General features: G+C 42.3%; 1 protein-coding gene across 1 annotated transcript in view; it reads right to left on the bottom strand.

Moving 5' to 3' along the window:
- LOC118630136 (methylthioadenosine phosphorylase) overlaps nt 1–22,978 on the bottom strand; it is a 51,815-nt gene that overhangs the window by 16,775 nt on the left and 12,062 nt on the right. Inside the window, exon 5 of the mRNA XM_036261857.1 lies at nt 937–1,039. Within this exon, the coding sequence (XP_036117750.1) occupies nt 937–1,039 (103 nt within the window). The remainder of the gene's footprint in view (nt 1–936; nt 1,040–22,978) is intronic.

Here is a 22,978-nt window from a genome sequence, read left to right as displayed (position 1 = left end):
TGGTTATACAGGGGTGAATATAAAGCTATAAAAAGTCTGCTTTTCACATGCAGGTGTTAAAATGAGCTGAAGGACTAACATGTTTAGGTATTCATATTCCACAAATTAATTCAAAAGTTGGTTTCATTAGGTCGTTCACCACTGATAATGTTTCTAACCTGTTGTGTGGCACCTAACTTTCAAAGATGGGATTATATGAAAAGTGCCACGCGTGGGCCAAGAGATGGACCTTTGAATTGTGGCAGCCATTTTTATTCTCTGAGAGCTAAGGTTGTGATTCCGACCTCTGTGGGGCTGCCCCCCTTGTTCTGAGATTTTACTCTAATCTCAGAGAGAAATGGCCAAACTCAGCTCCAAGGCAAATGATGAGAATCTGACAATTTACAGAATATCAATAACAATAATTTAATTCATAAAAGCAGTCAGCAGTCATTGGATGTTTCAGTACTAATAGGCATTCAAAGCACTTTGGAGATATTAACTCTTTTATCCTTCACACAGTTCCACGATGAACATGTAATCATTACCTTTATTTTACAAATGAGGAAACTGAAGCCCAGCGGTGTTAAGTATTTTGTCCAATGGCGTACAGCTATTAAGCTGAAGAGCAAAGATGTGATCCCACATAGTCTGGTTCCAGACTATCTTACTCTTGACTAATATGCTAGTCTATAGTAAATTACTTAAAAGGTATCCTGATAGTAAAATCAAAACTTATAGAAAAGGTAGATTGTAACTTCGAGTGATTCAGCTTAAAAATGACTGACAGTAATGGAGGAATTATTAGCCAAGGGAAACGACTCTTCACAAAACCTTGCAAAGGAGTAAACTTGGGAGGGGAAGAGAGACCACGTTCTTATTAACCAATTAATCTAACTCTAGATGCCACCCCAAGCCATGATTTATTTTGGTGTACTTTCCAGAAAGATTACAAACCTCTCTCGTTTTGGGGCAGAACGGCTCGGCCACTGAGATATGGCACACTCCTCTGGCACAGGAGTGACTCCCATCATAGAAGGTCTGAGGCCTCATGGTGGTCCTACAAAATAAAGGGAAAAGGGTTTGTTTTGTTTTAAAGAAGGCCATCTTGCCCTGGCCAGGTGGCTCAGTTGGTTGTGCATTGTCCTGTGCACCAAAAGGTCGCTGGTTCAATTCCCAGTCAGGGCACATACCCAGGTTGTGGGTTTGATCCCTGGTTGCGGTATATACCAGAGGCAACTGATCAATGTTTCTCCTCTCTCTCTCTCTCTCTCTCTCCCTTCTTCTCTCTCTAAAATCAATAAAAATGTATTTCAAAACAAATAATAAAAAAGGCCATCTCTCTATTCCCTGGGGGCTGGCAAATCAACTGTATCTAGGTCAACATCTTAGTCCTCACTCCAGAATCAATAGCTCTGGATAAGCTGAAGGCAACTGGTAAAAAAGCAGCTCCAGGATGGTATTTGGCTTCCCTGGCTCTGGGCTGGTGGCAGTTTACTTTCCAACAGGAAAGTGTCTGTGGTCTGGTGGCCATGACAGGATAACTACAACGCATTACAGGTACAACTCAACCCTGGGCCCAAGAGGGCAAGTAAAACACTTAGGAAGTCAACATGAAAATTCCCAATCATTTTGAAGGTAGAAGACTGCATAGTGAAACCCATTTATATGTATCACCTAGATTCAACAATTTCCAAAAATGTGTCAAATGTGCTTATCTGTTAGCATTTCCTTGGTTGCAAATCCCAGACTTTGTCATTTCACCCCTACTTCAGATGGACCAAACTATACTGCTTATTTCCACTGCAGTGCCATTACCACATTAATACAAATAACATTAATTCCTCAATATCAGCTAATACATAGACCACATGCAAATTCCCCTGATGTCCTAAAAAATGTCCTTTTTGAAAAAACAGTTGCTTTCTTAGTTTTGGGTCCATAAAAAGCCCTCGTCTTGCATTTGATTGTCATGTTTTTAAATTGAGAGTAATCCCTCCTCTCCATCCCCAATCTTATTTTCCACGCCTTGGATCGAAGAGAGCAGACTGTCCTGCTGCACACCCAGGAATCTAGCTCTCTGCTGCCTTGTTTGGCTTGTTCCTCTACCTGCCGTGATTCTTTCTGAAGTCTCTTAGGACCACTTTTTCATAAAACATTTTTGAATACACAAAAAGAGGCTAAAACTAACCCCGTGCCAAGTCACCCAGCAAGGTCTCACCAGAAATTTTCAGAATAAGCCACTTTTGAGCCCACCACATTGTTCTAACTTGAACTCATGAGTAACACAGAAAAGGGAGTCCTCCTCTTTCCTGCAGGGGAGTGCAGGGGAAGGTGGGAAATGGCACTGAGAAACAGGCATGTCTACCTAACAAAATTATCCTGTTACTTCCACCTTTTGTCACCTACCGAACCCTGACACTAGCAGACCAAAGCCACCTTGCTCAAAGACAAAGTCTCAGTGCTGTGGATGAATGACGACCCTGTCAGTGTTTTAAAGCCCAGGCTAACTTAACCATGAAGCAATTCTACTTGGGCAGAAGAAAAGTCAAGCGACTGTTCCAGCCCGTATTATCAGGGGCCTTCTCTTTGTGTAAAACTGATCAATAAATGGTGCCACGTACTCTAGCTCTGGCTTGGTTTCAGCCTTCAATGAGTGACATATCCATAACATTTCTACTTATATTAGTAACCGTGACCGAAAGCGTTAGTCCCCCAAGCGGGAACTCCCCCATCTTATCTATCTCTATCCTCTCTTCTATCTCCATCCCTTCTTTGCCTTATCGCTCCTCTTTGTTCTTTTACCATAAGATATAACATGCATTATTCACACTTTATTAGGCTATAAGTAAGTGATACTACTCGACTAGTTTTAATCCCTTCAAGTGGAACATTTTACATTTTTCTCTTTAAACAAAGCTCCCTAACTATTAGCTATATGACTTATAACAAATTACTATCATATCTTCTTGTTCTCTATTTTCCATTAATAAAATATAGTGATTATCCACACACTTATAAGGGCTTTATGAGGACTACAGCTTAGAACTGAAGTATGGGCTAGAGACAGAATTGGAAGCCAGTACCAAGGATAAGCTGTGGCTGAGGATGGGGTATCAGAACACCCCACCTTGTAAGGGCAAGTGAAGCGGGTAGCCCCTGGAGAAAATGAAGACTTTAAAAATCAACATTTGCAATGGTTTCAGGGTTGACCATGCTGTCAAAATACTGGAAAGGAAGCTGCAGGTGAGAAACCCCTCTTTGCATAGCCTCTCCACTTATTAGTGGTGTTTTGCATGACTAATTTAAGTGTCAAGACATTTGATGAAATGCTTAGTGATCTAAAGTTAAATCACTATACACAGTAATACTCCTGTACAGTATAAAATGATGAAGCATGCCCTGGTCAGTATGGCTCAGCAGTCAGAGCGTCACCCATGGACCAGAGAGTGCTGGGTTCGGTTCCTGCTAAGGGCATGTACCTCGGTTGCAGTTTGTCCCCGACCCTGGTTGGGGCTGTGTGGCTGGCAACCATTCGATGTGTCTCTCTCACGTTGATGTTTCTCTTTCTTCCTCCCTCCCTCCCTCCCACTCTATCTGAAGATAAATGCAAAAATGTCCTCGAGTGAGGATAAAAAAAAAAAAAATGACGAGGCATGATTAATGATGAATAAAATTCAGCAACGGGGTTCACAATCACAGATGCAGTGAGTGGAGAACACCACTCAAAGGAAATGCTAGAGTGACTAATGCTAGTGTGTATAATTTTAAGAACTCTTACTCGCCCCCTCTGCTGGTTTTTAATTACAGAAGTTCGAGTTTCAAAAAATAAGCAAATTTCCAAGAATACACTTGTCAGACAAGTCCCACACAGTAGGGACCGTCAGTTGGTGGAGCCTGTGTTAACATGGCCTGCCTGCTGACGGCCAATCTCCAGCCAACACAACTCTTCCAGCAGAACAGTTCACTCTCATGCTATTTTCACAGTGATATGGAGAAAACATAGGAAATGTAATTTTGTAACTCATTTGATCTTGTTACTAATTTGTGTGTGGTCTTAAACAAATAACCTCCCTGAGTCCCTTCTTCATAAGGCAAGTAATAGCAACATCTATACTAACGCCCTTGTATAAACATGAAATCAGAGCCCCCAAAACCTCCAGCAGTTACATCCCAATAGACTTGGATGCAATAACATCTCTATTTGATATGGCAGATGTGTGTATTTGGGGATCAGTAATAACTGGTGCAAAGAGCTATTGCTACTATTGCTTTGAAAATGACCCAGCACTGGGCACACAGTATTCACTCAAATCACATTAGACACGGACCCAGGTGCAGCAGAAGCAAGTACATGGAGTGGGTCAATGGAAGCACTCTGCACATAGTTTCTTGAAGGAAGAAACGAGGTCTGCAACAGTGCCTGGGTGGGCACCTTTTCCTGATAAAGGGGGCCCTTAAGCCTGGCCGATGTGGCTCAGTGGATTGAGAGTCATCCCGTGGACTGAGAAATCCTGGTTCAATTCCCGGTCAGGGCACATGCCCAGGGTGCAGGCTCGATCCTTCAAAGGGATGTGCAGAAGGCAGCTGATTGACGTATCTCTCTCATATCAATGTTTCTTTTTAAAAATTTTTTTCTTTATTGATTTTAAAGAGAGAGGAAGGGAGAGGGAGAGAAAGATAGAAACATCGATAAGAGAGACTATCAACTGGCTGCCTTCTGCATGCGCCCCATGCTCAGGTGCACAGGTCGGCGCTCAACCATTGAGCTACACCAGCTGGGCAATTTTTTTTTTCATCCCCTTCTATCTCTCACATCAATGTTTCTATCTCTTTCTCCTCTCTCCCCACCAAAATCAATAAAAACATATTAAAAAGGGGGGAGGGGGCTTAATGGGATCTGTTCTTCCTTCCATCAAGAAACAGAACTGAAACCTATTCCTGGGCCCATGGCTAAATTCGTCTCAGACAATGTCAAACTGGCTGGACCTAAGGGGAAGCCGTGTTCCAGCTGTGGGTGACAAGCATGAGAAGGATCCCATTCCTCCCAGAAGCAACCCAGACCAAGGACAAGAAAAGTTTAAGAGTGGTGGTTGTCCTACTGACTTGTGAAAGTGGCACAAGGTGGCAGGCAGAATGCGCCCCCATCCCTGCCCCACAGATATCTACATCCTCATGCCCAGAACCTGTGACTATGTTATGTTACATGGCAACAGGGAACTAAGGCTACAGATGGAATTAGGGTTGCTAACTGGCTGACAATAAAATGGAAAAAGTATCCTGGATTAACTCAGGGGCTCAATGTCATCACAAGAGACCTGACATGTGAATAAAGGAAGCAGAGGAGTCAAGGTCAGAGTGAAGAGATGTGAGGGGCACTCAACCTACCCCTGCTGGCACTGAAGATGATGCAGCCGTGCCGACACCTTGATTTTAGTCAGTGAGACTTAGTGAGAGTCCTACAGGATTATAAGATAATAAGTTTGTGTTGTTTAGGTCACTAATTTTGTGATAATTTGTTTTTTTGTTTTTTTTTATCCTCACCCGAGGACATTTTTTCCATTTTTTGTTCAGGTAGAGTGGGAGGGAGAGAGAGAGAGAAACATCGACATGAAGGGACACATCGAGTGGCTGCCACCCGCACAACCGACCAGGGCCGGGGACAAACTGCAACCGAGGTACATGCCCTTAGCGGGAACCGAACCCGGGTCTCTCAGGACCGCAGGCCGACGCTCTAACCGCTGAGCCAAACCGGCCAGGGCTGTGATAATTTGTTATAACAGCAATAAGAAACGAATACACATGCGTATGTGGTTTAAGATATAGTTAATTCAGTTATGGATTCTGCAGTAATAAAAAATTAGTGATGAAGGTCTGCCCCCAATTCTTGCTTTATTCCTGACCCTTCCAGCCCAGTAAGGAGACTGCTAATTTCACCTCCCCATTAGCTTGGGACATCCACTGGAAAACAGACTTGAAGGACTGGTTGATGTGGCTGGCTTTACTGCCTAATCACCAGCTGTGTACCTCTAGAAAGTCATTCTGATCTCTCTACACCCCAGTTCATACCAGTTTTCTCATATTTATTTATTTATATATTTTTAATTCTCACCCAAGGATATTTTTCCATTGATTTTGTTTCTTTCCTTTTTTTTTACAAAGAGTGGATGGGAGGGAGAGGAGAGGGAGAGGGAGAGGGAGAGGGAGAGAGGGAGGGAGGGAGGGAGGGAGGGAGGGAGAGAGAGAGATCAATGTGAAAGAGACATCAATTGGTTGCCTCCCACACAACCCCAACTGAAGCCAGGGACCAAACCTGCAACCCACGTTATGTGCCCTTGACCAGAATCGAGAACCCATGATCCTTTGGTCTGCAGACTGACATTCTAACCACTGAGCAAAACCAACTAGGGCCAGTTTTCTCATATTTAAAATGAGAAATTAATACCAGCCACTTTCTGTGGTCGACGTGAAGAATGAATAAGCTTATATGAAGCAAGTGCTCAGCGCTTTTAACGACCGTTTACAGTAAGTAAACCTGCTAACCTCAGAGCATGACACGTCTGGGCCAACTCAAGGGTACCCAACAAACTGCTCAAGGTTGTCAGACAAGGATGTGTGCTAAGAAAAGTTAGTGTACAAACAAAGAACTGCCTATGGAAGAGTGAAGAAGACAAAATGATGTGCTGGAAGGTGAAATTGAGTTCAAGATCCAGGAGAGAACACTGGGCACTTATAGACAGAGGGGAAAGAAAGCCCAGAGAAAGACAAACTGGTAGGTTGGTTCTAAATCAAGACTCTTGAACTGACTCAGTGGTAGCCATTTGTTAACCTCTTTCCTTTGGGGAGATTCTGAGGTGCAAAGGGGAGAGAAAACACTTGCCCCACAGCCGAGGCAAAAACGGCCATACACCTGTTGTCCAGAAGCCTCGCGTGCAGGAGCAGGAGCAAGCTCGCCAGCAAGCGGGGCCAACAGCTGGCTGCTCATAAGACAGCAATTTAGGAGAACTGATTCTACCCACATCACCTAAATAAATAAACTTTTCAAGCCCTCTTGACATTACAGCCTGAGCTCTGAGAAAAAGGGTGCAGTCAGTAGCAAATTTGTCACCGCACCTTGCTGCCCAGTGGTTCTATTGCTGGCCATTTACCCAACAGGTATGTTCACACAAAGATAACAGGGCACACAAATATTAACTGTAGTACAGTTAATACTAACAGGAAGCTGAAAGCAATTGAATTTCCCACTTAGGGGCCAGCTGAAATAAATCTGATATCCAACAATAGAACAGTGTGTGGCTCTAAGGAACATCATGGCGGGCATCTGACTGTGGTGTGAAAAGCTAAGAGATACGATTAAAAGGGAAGACAGCAAGTTTTCTAAAATTCCTACATAGTCACACAAACATATCATTTTTCTTTGTGTTAAAAATATGTAAGTGGTATACAATATGGGCTGTTTCACAATGAGCTTGATTTAGTTAATGATGTATTTTGGAGACGTCTGTATATCGGCATGTATAAACCTACTTGATTTGTTTGAAGTACTGTATAGATTGCCATGGATAAACCAGTCTTTTATTATACTATAAAGGTAATTAAAAATGTTACCACCAGTTTCTCTGCATGAGCTCCTTCATGCATGTGCTTCTCAAAAAAAACAAGAAAAGGAACATGTTTGGGTCAATGACCACATACATGAGTAAGTTTAACAGATCGACCTCACCACATTTCCCTTCAGTGGGCTGCAGCAAGGCACATACCTACTTGGAACATAGCAGAGTTTTGCTTTTCACCATGTATCCTTCTATACTATTTTCATTTTATTTTATTGCAATCATGTACTACCCTTAAAATACTTTAAAACACAGATGACGTGCTGGATATCATTTCAGTCAGAACACCAAAGTTTTTTTTAAGCATATAAATCGGTCAAGATGGCAAAGAAGTTTAAGGCTAAGTCACCAATTGGTTAGAAAAGGATTTTTATACTATAGGCAATCATCTGTAGAACTTCAAGATGAACCGGATCAAGAAGAAGCCGTCTAAGTTTCTAGGTGTATATTTGTGTGGGTGTGCACACACACACTTATGGACAGTGCTGTCAAGAGCAAGTATGTAAGTGAAGGGTCAAATACTAGAAGATTCAGGTCAGAAAGTCAGGGTACAAAGGGCACTTAGGGAAAGGAGAAGAGTTTAAAACCACAGTGGGGAAAGAAGGAGTTCTGGCATGAACAGCAACAAATTAAGAAATGGAATGAGTCTGTTCTGTTAACCAGAATTAACTGAAAGGTTATTAATTTGGACCAATATCATTAAGATCCTCCCACTCCCTGTGATAGGAAAGAAGAAAAACCAATGTTTATTTCCCAACGAGGCAACACTGCTCAACAAACAGGTAAAATAGTTTCCCACTCATATTGTCTATTTTTCATCATGTCTCGGTAAAAACAGCATGCAGAGCAGTAGTACAACACAAACTTGGCCCTTTGGTGAGTAATAATCTCTGTGGGCCTCAGTTTTCTTGCCTGTATATGAGGTTGATAAGGTATGGACGCGGGACATGGCGTAGTGTTGTGATAATTAGCACGAGGATCGTAGCACAGACTGTAAAAGAACTTACTGGTATCAGTTCTGTTATCACTGTAAAGTGACATGGACACCATTCCAGATGATCAATGAAGCTTCAAAAAATCCTACTTACATGTGCACAACACCCTACAGGATGACTTCAACCACTGCCTCAGGCTGCTTACTCAGTTAACAGTATACCTGTGCCTAGAAAAATGCACTGCTGGGTGCTTTTTATAAGACTGCAAAGTGCAAAAGAAGGCTGGTTGGAAAGACATGTATATTTTATTGTCCTTTAAAACAATTTTTTTTCTTTTATTATTTATTTATTTTTAATTAGTTGATTTTTGTTACAAATGTTTCTTCTTTTTCCCCCATTGACACCCTCACACATGCAAGAAAATGCTTATATTTTTAAATTTATTTTTTATTTTTTTATCTTTATTGGAAGTATTTACAGATGGCCCCCTTTTCCCCACATTTTATTGTCTGTGTTCTTTGGTTATGCATATATACATATAAGTTCTTTAGTTTATATATTCCCACTCCCCCACCCCCATCTCCTTCCCTCTGAGGTTTGTCAGTCTGTTCCCTAGTTCCATGTCTCTGGTTCTACTTTGTTCATCAGCTTATTTTGTTCATTATATTCCACAAATAAATGAGATCATGTGATACTCATCTTTCTCTGACTGGCTTATTTTGCTTAGCATAATACTCTCCAGGTCCCTCCATGTTGTCTCAAAGGGTAAGAGATCTTTCTGCCTTATAGCTGCATAGTTTTCCTTGTGTATATATATGTACCACAACTTTTTTATCCACTCATCTACTGATGGACACTTGGGCTGTTTGCAGATTTTAGCGATTGTAAATAGCGCTGCTCTGAACATAGGGGTGCATATATTCTTTCTGACTGGTGTTTCAGGCTTCTTAGGATAAATATATTCGTAGAAGTGGGATCACTGGGTTAATGGAAGTTTCATTTTTAATTTTCTGAGGAAACTCCATAGTGTTTTCCATAGTGGCTGCACCAGTCTGCATTCCCACCAGCAGTGCACTAGAGTCCCCTTTTCTCCACACCCTCGCCAACACTTGCCATTTGAGGATTTGTTGATGACAGGTGTGAGGTGATACCTCACAGTAATTTTAATTTGCATCTCTCTGACGATTAGTGATGATGAGCATTTTTTCATGTCTCTTGGCCATTTGTATGTCCTGTTTGGAGAAGGTGTCTATTTAGGTCTTTTTAATTTTTAAGAGAGAAGAAGGTAGAGGGAGAGAGAGATAGGAATATCAATGAGAGAGAACATCGAATGGCCACCTCCCGCATGCCCACCACTGGGGATTTGGCCCACAACCTGGGCAGGTGGCCTAAACAGGAATAGGGACCTCTTAGTGCACGGGCTGACGCTCAACCAGAGCCAGACCAGCCTGGTAACTCTACCCATTTAAAAAAAAAATTTTTTTTGTCTTCCTTTTGTTGAGTTGTATGAGTATTCTATATATTTTGGAAATTAACCCCTTATCTAATGTATCATTGGCAAATATGTTCTCCCACACAATGGGTTCCCTTTCCATTTGATTCTTGTTTCTTTTACTGTGGAGAAGCTTTTTAGTTTGATGTAGTCCCATTTATTAATTTTTTTCCTTTGCTTCTCTTGCCCTAGGTGTTGTATTGGTGAAACTTCTGCTATATGTAATGTCTGAGATTTTGCTGCCCACATTTTCTTCTAGGATTTTTATGGTTTCATGAGTGACATTTAAGTCTTTTAAATCCATTTTGTATTTATTCTTGTGTATGTTGTAAGTTGGTGGTCTAGTTTCATTTTTCTGCATGTGGCTGTCCAAAGCATGCATACTTTAAATATTAATGAGCCAGACTGCCTTTAAAAAACAGTTCTGACTATCACCAGCAGCAATAGGTATACGAATGTTAATTATCCAGGGCCTAACAACACCTCACATGTGGGAAGAGCTCAATTTTCCTTTTATTTCAGAATTATCTAGAAATAACATCTTCATGTTCAGAAGAGCAAATGTAATCAGATAATAAATATTAATATTTTACTGGGCACAGGAAAATGAGTAGGAATAGGAAGTACAAATGCAATAGAAGAAAGCACCACAAAGGTGACAAGATATTTTTAAGTACATGACAAAGATCACCGGTATCAATGAAAAAAGGAACTAGGAAAAAATGACATCAAATGACAGGAAGAGCTGAGTGAGGTATTATATATAAAGAATTAGGACATCCCTCCTCCGCAACTACAGTTAATTCAGAAGTCTGGCTTTAGCTGGTGCTCATTCACTGCGCAGTTACACCCCAAGGATCAGATTTGATCTACCCACAGAGGGTAGCAGACACTTGGTTTCTTTTCCAGCATCCTCCTGACTGTATCTTTGTTTCTGTTAGAGTTCTAGGGAGTATTATAGAAACTGGCTTTAAGGGGAGTCAAATTAGGGAGAAGAAAGGATGTTAAGTAAAGAACTGACTCAAATGAAGACAGTGATAGAGTAGAGAGGGTGAGATATGCAGGACTCAAGAGACCGATTGAATGGAGGACGACAGCTCCAAAGAAATGACCAGGGGGTGCACAGCAGGGCTGGGGTCACCAACTTAGCAACTCACCAGGTAAAGAATGAGGAGCTTGGGACAGGAAGGAGTGTGGGGTCAGAAGACAATCGAGGGGAACATTTTAATCTTAAATACAAAGTATGAGGTATCTTTAGGACCTTCTCCTATAGGCAGTGTGGCTCTTGAGGGAAAAGGCGAAACTGGAAGTCTGTGTGTGAGTGGTGGATGAAGACATCAGCTTTGGCGACTAACTCGAATTCAAAGCCCTCAGGTTCCACTTACTAGCCAAGGACCAATATTTCTCAGCTGAAGTTTCTTCAACTATAAACTGGGGAAATCTACCCTAGTATGTGGCAAATGGGATTGATTAGTGGTACCTACCCACTTCAAACACTGGGAGCTCACCAGCCTTGTCATGAACAGGGAGGTTATTGGTGAAGTGTTAACAGAACAAAGTCACGAAGCACAACCTGGAGGAGTTGCCTCCCGCGGGGAGTGGCTGTCCTGACTGCCAGGGTAGCTACCATCAGGACAGGCGAAGGCAGGGTGAAGAAATAGCTATTTGCTTTCTTGTAAACAGGTGCACTCTCAACTAAGAGGGAAAGAAATGGGCAAGAAGCTTCGAGAGAATGGTAAGGGTTTAAAATAGTGGCTGACAGGAATGCTCAGCAAAGGCATCCTGGGTGATCTTCGCCGTAAACTCCCATCTTCACTAAGAATCCAGGTCTGGCCAGTGTGGCTCAGTGGCTGAGCATCGAATCAAGCACCAAGAGGTCACTGGTTCGATTCCCGGTAAGGATACATGCCCAGGTTGTGGGCCTGATCCCCAGTGGGGGTCATGCAGGAGGCGGATAATTCATGTGCTCTCTCATGGATGTTTTTATCTCTCTCTAAAAAATCAATAAAAAAAAGAAAGAAAAAAAATCCATGCCCTGCCCAAGAGGCTGGAGGTGATGATGTATCTGGTATCAGGTCACACCTGCACCCCCACACCGCACCCCCCACACTGTTGCTGGTGCTTTAAGGGGTGGGAAAGGATAACTCCACTTATGCACTCACAATACTGGAGGGGAAGCCCAAGGCAGGGCGGAGCCTTCGGGAGGGGGAATAACCTGACATAATTCTTCAGCACTTTGTTTACCTCGGGACTTTCCTGATGAGTAATCGTGCATCACCAGCAAAACTCACCCCGGCCCCCAACCCCACCCAATTCCAGCGAGAAAATAATTCTCTCCAGAGGGTGGACAGCTGAACTCCTAGGGATCAATGCAATACCCGCATTTAGCAGATGAGAACACCAAGTGACAAAGAAAATTAGGGGCAGACCCAGGAAAAAGTGCGGATGTCCTCATTCTTCAAGCATAATCAAATCGGGGGCCTCAGACACAAGAGGCCACCCCGATGACAGCATTTTGCGGAAAACATTTGTACTAAGAATTATACTCTCCTTTTTTGAAATCTTAATTTTTTGGTTGTATTTTTCTCATTGTAAACAAAAAAATCCCTTTCGGCAAAGCATTCCTGATAAAGGCCACAGTTCAAAAGAAAATTTCTCATCCTCATATCCTGACTGGTGTTTGTTTGCTAGCTTCACCTTGAGATTATGTCTGATAATGACAGAAGCAGTTTAAGAGATCCTATCACTGGTCTGCATCTTTTTTTTAAAAACTTAATGTAATGGGGGCACCTTTCCAGTTTATAGATCTAGTTGTTTCTTTTATTTATTATAATTATTTTTTTTGTGTTTACATTTTTTAAATTTATTTTTGTTACAGATGTTTCTCCTTTTCTCCCATTGACACCCTCCTTCCAATCTCACCCTCCTCACCCCACAGTATTGTTGTCTGTGTCCATTGGTTATACTTATATATAGAAGTTCCTTGGTTGATCTCTTCCCTTCCACCCCACCTCCCTCTTCTGAGGTTTGTCAGTCTGAATCCTTTTATGTGTCTGGGTCTATTTTGTTCATCAGCTTATTTTGTTCATTATATTCCACAAATAAGTGAGATCATGTGATACTCATCTTTTCTGACTGGCTTATTTCGCTTAGCATAATACTCTCCAGGTCCCTCCGTGTCATCTTAAAGGACAAGAGATCTTTCTTTCTTACAGCTGTATAGTATTCCACTGTATATATGTACCACAAGTTTTTTTTTTTTATCCTCACCCGAGGACATTTTTCCATTTTTTGTTCAGATAGAGCGGGAGGGAGAGAGAGGAAGAGAGGAAGAGAGAGAGAGAGAAACATCGATGCGAAGTGACACATCGAGTGGCTGCCACCCGCACGACCAACCAGGGCCGGGGACAAACTGCAACCGAGGTACGTGCCCTTAGCGGGAACCGAACCCGGGTCTCTCTGTACCGCAGGCCAACGCTCCAACCGCTGAGCCAAACCGGCCAGTGCTGTACCACAACTTTTTTATCCACTCATCTACTGATGGACACTTGGGCTGTTTGCAGATCTTAGCAATTGTACATAGTGCTGCTATGCATATAGGGGTACATATATTCCTCCTTATTGGTGTTTTAGGCTTCTTGGGATGTATTCCTAGAAGTGGGATCAATGAGTCAAATGGCAGTTTCATTTTCAATTTTTTGAGGAAACACCATATTGTTTTCCACAGTGGCTGCACTAGTCTGCATTCCCACCAGCAGTGTACTAGAGTCCCCTCTTCTCCACACCCTCATCAGCACTTGTTGTTTGATGATTTGTTGATGGCAGCCATTCTGGCAGGTATGACATGATACCTCACAGTGGTTTCAATTTGCATCTCTCTGATGATTAGTGACGTTGAGCATTTTTTTGTATGTTTCTTGGCCATTGTATGTCCTGTTTGGAAAAGTGTCTATTTAGATCCTCTGCCCACTTTTTAATTGGATTCTTTGCTTTCCTTTTGTTGAGATGTATGAGTACTCAATATATTTTGGAAATTAACTCCTTATCTGATGTATCATTGGCATCAAAATGGAACCCACTGTATGGGAGAACATAATTATTTTTCTTTTAAATCCTCCCCCGAGGATACGTTTATTGATTTGAGAGAGAGAGAGCGAGAAACATCACTGTGAGAAAGAAACATTGATCGGCTGCCTCTGATAAGTGCCCTGGCAGGGATCGAACCCGTAACCTTTTTGGTGTAAGGGGCAATGCTCCACCAACTGAGTCACCCAGCCAGGGCTAGTTGTTCCTGTTAATACATGTATTATAAATATGGTGAACTGGACTACTTTCAGTGATAATAATCATGACTGACGGTGAAGGTGAGAAAAGTCATGAGTGGAAATTGGTGGAATTCTCTGCCCGCGTGCATCTTGCCTGGCACAGACAGTAGTTTGGGTGAAAGAAAGGCCATATAACTGGTTTCCCACAAGACAATAAATTTGTAGATGATCTCAACAGTAACTGGGTTAAACAATGGAGGGTGTGTGTAACAGAAGGAAAACAGGAAGAGACAACAAAATGCCTCATACTGTGAAAAAAGCAGCTAATGGGCAGCCTTGCCTAGCCAACACCTCCCTATAAACCACTTCTGCGCTTCACTTTACATGGGTAAAGTCAAGCTTTAAAAGTGGGGTGGGTAATGGCGACGGGAGAGATGGCCATACCTTCCCAATGTTAGGCTGAGAAAGAAAAACAAAAGCTAAGTAAATCCACAGTCAGGCTTCAAAATTTCTCTTAGTATTGTCTCAGAGTTTGATAAGGGCCCCACCATGCCCAGGCAGGGAGGTGTTTCCTCAGAGCCCTCTGTAGAAAGAACAGTTACCATCAGGAGAGACGGTTAACAGCAGAACCAGCAGAACTGACTAGCAAGGTGATTCTGGGGAGGGGAAGCACCAGTGACTGGCTTAGGAGGTCTATTTCTCTCCCCCACTCCCAGCCTGCCTCCAGTCCCCACAGGTGACACTGTGAGAGCCAGGTGAACCCTGCACAGATAAGGTTTGTACCACAGGAGAGGAACCCCCAAATTATGAATCTCAGAGCATCTCCCTTATGATGATCCTTTTAAACTATAAACAGCCTCCCAGTGTTCTCTTAGGAAAGACGAACGCTCAGGCATATTCTTTCCCCAGTACAAATGGACTGTTTAATGACTGTCAAGAAATGGAACGAGCCCCCCTCTTAATCAATGACTTGTGGCTCGGAGGAGGGGGAATTCCACCAAGAAGTGAATGAATCAAACCCAATATGAAGGGAAGCAGAAGGCTCTGAGGAAACTGACATGGCTGAGCTACCTGTTCTTGGTATGAATCGCTATTCTTAACTGGGGGTTTGTGAAGAACATGGCACATGGAGACCAGAACCCAGGGCTGGGGAAGAGTCAAGAAACATCATCGTGCAATGAAAGTGTGAAAATGACAAAAACACCTTCTTTTACTATGTGAATTCCAGATTAAGATATGTTTTGTTTTCCACTTCTGCCCTAAACACAATGAAAGATTTTCACTTTAAATATAAGCATCTCCTGGTGAGATTCCAACATGGCAGTGGACAGGGCCGAGTGCCCATGGGTGCGTGTGTGTGAGTGGGAGAGAGCGTGGGTGAGAGCTGCCCTACAGTGGGGAACCCAGGGGGAGCTGCCAGCAACACTCCCAGTGCTTCTCTGAATGGGGAGCAGAGAATAGCCATTCTGAAAGACCCATAGGGTCCTCCTAGGGAGCAGGCTGTAGGAAACTGCAGAGACCCAGTACCCTAGGCAACAGACAGACACTTCCAGCCCCACCATCTCTTCCCTGGCAGCAGAGTGCCCTGCCACCCCAGTCAACCCATGAACAGCAGACGGGCCTGCAGTCCCCATGGGACCAGCAGCAGCAGAGAGGCCCACCACCCTTGGGGGTTCCAGCAGCAGCAGCAGAGGAACCCACTGCCCTGGTGGGCCCAACCTGCAGCAGAGGGGCCTGCTGCCCCCATAGGACTGCCAGTAGCAGATAGCCACCATCTTACTGGCTCTGCTAAAGCAAAGAGCCACCAGCCCCACTGCCAAGGCTAAAAGCCGTTAGTGCCACCAGACCACTGGACCAGATCCCAGATCCGGGTCACTGCTCAACTCCATGCCCCTGGATACACGACCTGCCCCCACTAGGCCCCAGAACACCGGACCAATAAAATGGTGAGACAAAGAAACAACCCCCAAATGAAAGAAAAGGAGGAATTGCCAGAAAAGGAACTAAATGAAATGAAGGCAAGCAATTTATCAGATAAAGAATTCAAAGTAATGGTTATAAAATGCTCAAACAACTTAGTGAGAATTATAAGCAACTCAATAAGAATGATAAAGAACTCAGTGAAAACTACATTGGCATGAAAAAAGGTAGAAGCTATGAACAAAAGTCAATTGGAAATGAAGAATGACATAGCTGAAATAAAAAATATTTTGGAAGGAGTCAATAGTAGGTTAGAAGAAGCTGAAGACTGACTAAGTGAATTGGAAGAAAAGGTAGAGAAAAAACCCACCCAAATAGCGTAGCAACTAGAAAAAAAAACTTAAAAAGCAGGAGAAGAGTTTAAGGGAGCTTTGGGACAATACGAAACATAACAACATTCGCATCATAGGGTTTCCAACAGGGGAAGAATCGAAGAAAGGAATAGAGAACCTGTTTGAAGAAATAACAATAGAAAACTTCCCTACCCTGGTGAAGGAAAAAGTCATACAAGCCTAGGAAACACAGATAGTCCCAAACAAGATGAACCCAAAAAGACACACACCTAGACACATCATAATTAAAATAGCCAATGCTAAAGACAAAGAAAGAATCTTAAAAGCAGCAAAAGAGATTTAAAAAGTTACCCAAGCCCTGACCGGTTTGGCTTAGCAGTTGGAGCACTGGCCTGTGGACCAGAGTTCAGCTCCCCCTAGGGGCACGTACCAAAAAAAAAAACAAAAAAAACGTTACCCAACATAAGGGAGCTCCCATGAGACTGTCAGCTGATTTCTCAACAGGTACACTACAGGCCAGAAGGGAGTGGCATGAAGTGTTCAAAGTAATGAAAAGCAAGGGACTAAATCCAAGACTAACTACTCTATCCAGCAAGGCTATCATTCAAAATTAAAGAGGAAATAAAGGGCTTCACAGACAAAAAAGGGCTAAAAAAGTTTACCACCACTGCAAAAACACTAAAGGCGGGGGGGGGGGGGGAGGATTGGAGGAGGTGGACGAATACAGAGAGAAAGGAACACAGAAATTAATCCCAATTCCAAAACCAGATAAAGACACTACAAAGAAAGAAAACTACAGGCCATTATCCCTGATGAACATTGATGCAAAAATCCTCAACAAAATATTAGAAAAGCGGATCTAGCAATACATTAAAAAAAAATTATTCACCACAACCAAGTGGGATTAATCCCAGAGATGCAAGGCTAGTACAATATTCACAAATCAGTAACTGTGATATACCACATAAACAAAATTAAAGATAAAAACGATATGGTCATATCAATAGATGTTGAAAAAGCATTTGACAAAATCCAGCACCCATTTCTGATAAAAACACTCAGCAAAGCAGGAATAGAGGGATTATATCTCAACATAACAAAGACCATATATGAAAAACCTACAGCCAACATCATACTCAACAGGCAAAAACTAAAAGTGTTTCTCTTAAGAACAGGAACAAGACAGGGATGTCCTCTTTCACGACTCTTATTTGACATAGTACTGGAAGTCTTAGCCACAGCAATTAGACAAGAAAAAATAAAAATAAAAAGGATCCAAACTGGAAAGGAGGAAGTGAAACTATCATTATTCGCAGATGACATGATATTGTACATAGAAAACCCTAAAATCTTCATCAAAAAAACTACTAGATTTTTTTAAAAAATGTTTTTATTGATTTTTTTAGAAAAAGAGGAAAGGAAAGAGAGAGAAACATTGACGTGAGAGAGAAACATCGATTGGCTTCCTCCTGCATACCCCCTACTGGGGATCAGGACTGCAACCCCGTCATGTGCCCTGACCGGGAATCAAACTGGGACCACTCAGTCCATGGGACGATGCTCAATCCACTGAGCCGCACCAGCTGGGCAAAACACTGCTAGATTTAAAAAATGAATCCAGCAAAGTAGGATCCAAAATTAACACCCAAAAATTGATGGCATTTTTATACACCAATAATGAACACACAGAAAAGGAACCTAAAAAAGCAATCCCATTTACCACTGCAGCAAAAAATTAAGATACCTGGGAATAAACTTACCAAAGAGGTAAAAGACCTGTTCTCAGAAAACTATAGGACATTGAAAAATGAAATAGAGGAAAATATAAAAATGTGGAAGCATGTTATCATGTTCATGGATTGGAAGAATGAACATAATTTAAATGTCCACACTACCCATAGCAATCTATAGATTCAATGGAATCCCTACTAAAGTACTAATGGAATAATTCACAAATCTAGAGCAAATTCTCCAAAAGTTTATATGGAACCACAAAAACCAAAAACCCGAATAGCCACAGCAATCAATCTTGAAAAAGAAGAACAAAGTACTGGGAAAAACCACAGTACCAGGTATCAGGTTATACTACAAAGCCATCATAATCAAAACAGCCTGATACTGGCACAAGAACAGGCATACAGATCAATGGCACAGAACAGAGAACCCAGCAATTGACCCAAGACATTATGCACAATTAATACTTGACAAAGGAGACCAGAGCATACAATGGAGAAAAGAGAGTCTTCAACAAATGGTGATGGGAGAACTGGACAGGTCCATGCAAAAAAAATGAAACTAGACCACCAACTTAGACCATACACAAGAATAAAATCAAAATAGATAAAAGACTTAAATGTAACCTGTGAAACCATAAAAATCCTAGAAGAAAATGTAGGTAGCAAAATCTCATACATATACAGCAAATTTTCACTGATACATCACCTAGAGCAAGAAACACAAAGGAAAAAAATTAATAAGTGGGACTATATCAAACTAAAAAGTTTCTGCATGGCAAAAGAAACCAGCATCAAAATGAAGAGGGAACCTTCTCTTTGGGAGAATATTTTTGCCAAAGCTACATTTGATAAGGGGTTAATATCCAAAATATATAAAGTACTCATATGGCCTAACGAAAGGCGGACAAATAATCCAATTAAAACTGACAGAGGACCTGAACAAACACTTCTTCAAATAGGACATACAAATGGCCCCAGAGACATACAAAAAATGCTCAACATCTCTAATCGTCAGAGAGATGCAAATTAAAACATCTATGAGGTATCACCTCACACTTGCCAAAATGGCCGCCATCAACAAATCATCAAACAAGTGTTGGCGAGGGTGTGGAGAAAAGGGGACTGTAGTACACTGCAGGTGGGAATGCAGACTGATGCAGCCACTATGGAAACAGTATGGTGTTTCCTCAAAAAATTGATGGAACTGCCATTTAACCCAGTGATCCCACCTCTAGGAATATATCCTAAGAAGCCTGAAATACCAATCAGAAGGAATATATGCAACCCTGTGTTCACAGCAGTGTGATTTACAATAGCTAAGATCTGGAAACAGCCCAAGTGCCAATCAGTAGATAAGTAGATACAAAAGCTGTGGTACATTTACACAATGGAATACTATGCAGCTATGAGGAAGAAAGATCTCTTATCCTTGGAGATGACCTGGGGAGTATTATGCTGAGCGAAACAAGTCAGTCAAATAAAGACAAGTATCACATGATCTCACTTATTTGTGGAATATAATGAACAAAATAAACTGACGATCAAAACAGATTCAGAGACGTGGAAGTAGAGAACAGACTAACAAATCTCAGAGGGAAGGGGATGAGGGTGGGGGCGTGAGAAGAGATAAACCAAAGAACTTATATGTATATATAAATATGCATAACCAATGGACACAGACAATAATGTGGGGGAGGTGGGGAGAGGGATGAGTGGGGAGGAGGGGTTCAATGGGGGAAAAATAGGGGGACATGTGTAATACTTCCAACAATAAAGATAAAAAACTGAAAAATAAATAAAAAAAGATAAGCATTTCCTTGCATGTATGAGAAGCAGATGCCAGGACTGACTAAACACACCCAGAAATACCTGGAACCACTCTGCTCCCACCTGTCTGTGGTCCTGCTGTCTTCAGGTCAGGCACACCCAGGAATCCCCTTTTCTCATACCCAGACCTTTCAACTTCTCAAAGGCTGGTATGTAGCAGGAAGGAAAAATTAAAGAAAAGATTTTCAGGAGAAAGATTTTAAGAAAGATTTTCTTAAAAGAGCTTCCAGCCTGTCAGACTCCTTCAAGGGTATATTTCATTTTTAGAGTAGAAAGCTAATGTTTTGAAAAGCAACCATAAAAACCAGAGCCACCTGTCACTCTTAGATCTTACGACCTCTATGGTACGCACAGCACAGCTGATAGGCTGGGTTGGTGTTCTCCCCCGGTGCTGGGCATTGAGGGTACAGAAAGCCACATGCTTTGGTTCTGCTACCTACTAAATAAGTAATGCCGTATTATTCTATTGTGATTCTTTCCTTATCACAAATTTATGTTAGGGAGATTAAAACAATCCCTTTAGCCTCTGAAGACTGCTTTAGGACAAGGCTATTTTTGCTAAAATGATGTGCTGATAAAGTTATAGCAACAGGCAAACGTGTGTGTTTCGAGCTCAGTCCCTGGAGAAGAATTCACGGGCAGTGTAGGGGAAAGGAGCTAATGATGGTGGAGTTCAACCCCAAGAGAGGACCAAGGGCCACACAGGTAAAGTGATTTGGCTAAGGCCAATCAGAGCCAAGATAAAACCTAACCCAGGGCTACTGCTACCCTGGTTAGGCTATAATCCACTGGGCAACTTTGAAGAACACTGAAATTCTGTCCAAGAAGTTGAGGCAGTGGGTACAGCCATACGGGAACCCCAGACCACAAAGAACACAGCCATTCCATGCTGGCTGACAGCACCAAGGGGAGGTGTCAGCCACCTGCCTCGACACACCAAAATTTACTTCATTAGAAAAGTGTCCCAGCCCTGGCTGGTTTGGTTCAGTGGTTAGAGCATCGGCCCACAGACCAGAGAGTTGCGGGTTCGATTCTGGTTACAGTTCAGTTCCCAGCCCTGGTCAGGGTTGTGCGGGAGGCAGCCAATCGATGTTTCTCTCACATCGATGTCTCTCTCTCTCTTCCCCTCTCACTCTATCTGAAGATATATGGAAAAAATATCCTCGGGTGAGGATTAAAAAAAAAAAAAGTGTCCTGTCCCATCAGTACAACACACATAGCACATTACTCACAAGGCAGAAAGCTGAGTCTCTCCTCCTACGAGACATTCAAACATACAGTGAGCCATAGACGTGCACAAGCCTGGCTAACTGGAAGCCACAGGCTCAGCAGTGGCAGTATCATTTATAAGACTCTGTCTCCTAGCAACATTGTGTAAGCTACATATGTCATGAAAAAGTAAAAGAGAAACAGGTAATATCAGCTTTAACATCTTATCTATCCTAAAATATTCAAAATGTTATTATTGCAATATATAATCAATATAAAATTTGAAGTTTCATTCTAAAGGATATTTCTGCAGTGATCCTTTTAACAGATCTTTTCATTTGCTGTTGTCAAGTAATGTTAATTATGGACCCTCCAGCCAACATGCCCCCACTCACAATAATGGCACCCAGGTAGGTATTGGGCAGGTATAATATGCCAGATTCCCACAAAAGGCATTTGCTAGAAATTTTGAACTTTCAAGGCAAGACTAAGAAGACCGGTCATTCACATGGTGCCTGAGAGAAAAAAAATAACCAGATTTTAGGGTTACACAGCAGCCCTGGCCGGTTTGGCTCAGCGGTTAGAACATCGGCCTGCGGTCGGGAGAGACCCGGGTTCGGTTCCCGAAATGCCAAGATAGAATGAGACCAGATTTGATGGCAAGACTGTTCGCTTTTCTCTATCTTTTGTGCCCCAACTGCTTTCTTGAAAAGAGCCAGTACGTTCAAAACTTGCATTTGGGGCACGTGAGGAAAAGATCTGGGAAATTTGGCAGTGAAGTTACACACTTAAGTTACAAATTAACCCCAGACTTAATCCCCAAGTCAGCTTTTTCCTTCTAGTATCATCTATAATACTTTATAAATCCAGATCATTTTGAATATGAAGTTTTATACTCTGCTTTATTAAACCGTAGCCCAATTATTTTCTGAAACTATTCATCTCCAAACACATGGATTTTGACAGCCATAGCGATTTTGATGAAGCTGTCCCCTCGACACAAACTGCAGCCTCCCACTCCTTTGACATGATCACATTCATTCAGTCACTCAAACGCTGACTGAGCCACTACAGGCCAGAAGGGATTGTGGGTGTTTGGGATAAAGTGGCCAACAGGATAGACAAGGTCTTTACTTGCACATAGTTTATTTTCTAGAGGGGAAGACAGACGATACCCATTTAGTGTCAGGTGCTAAAAAATGATAGGAAAAATGACAGAGGAGGGGCACGTAATGATTTTAGTCTACTCCTATTACTTATCACGTTGCGCCACACGAAGCTGCCGCTCTGCGACCATTTCTAATTTACAGAATGGCCAATTTCATATGGGGCAATCTGATAGCTTCGTTTCAGATGGAAACAATCAAGATTGCTCCTGATGGACTACAAACTATAACAAATCCCTGAGAGGCAGAAGGCACTCAACCGGCCTGCATAAGCCTTCCTCCTGTAACAGAAGATGTGGGGGAGGCACTGGGTAGAGTAAGCTCAGAGGTAACAGATGCAGGGAACAGGAAGACCGAGGGGTGGTCTAGGAGACTAAATGGGGGACCCTGGCAGGAACAACCAAATGGTTTACACTCCTTGGCACTTCTCCCCACCACTCTGGGTCAAGGTGCAGAGTGCAGCCACCTGTCTCTATCCAGAGA

Source organism: Molossus molossus, unplaced genomic scaffold (genome assembly GCF_014108415.1).
Source record: "Molossus molossus isolate mMolMol1 unplaced genomic scaffold, mMolMol1.p scaffold_m16_p_14, whole genome shotgun sequence".
Taxonomy (NCBI): Eukaryota; Metazoa; Chordata; class Mammalia; order Chiroptera; family Molossidae; genus Molossus; species Molossus molossus.
The sequence above is the reverse complement of the archived record's forward strand: the minus strand, read 5'-3'. Positions and strand labels throughout refer to the sequence as shown.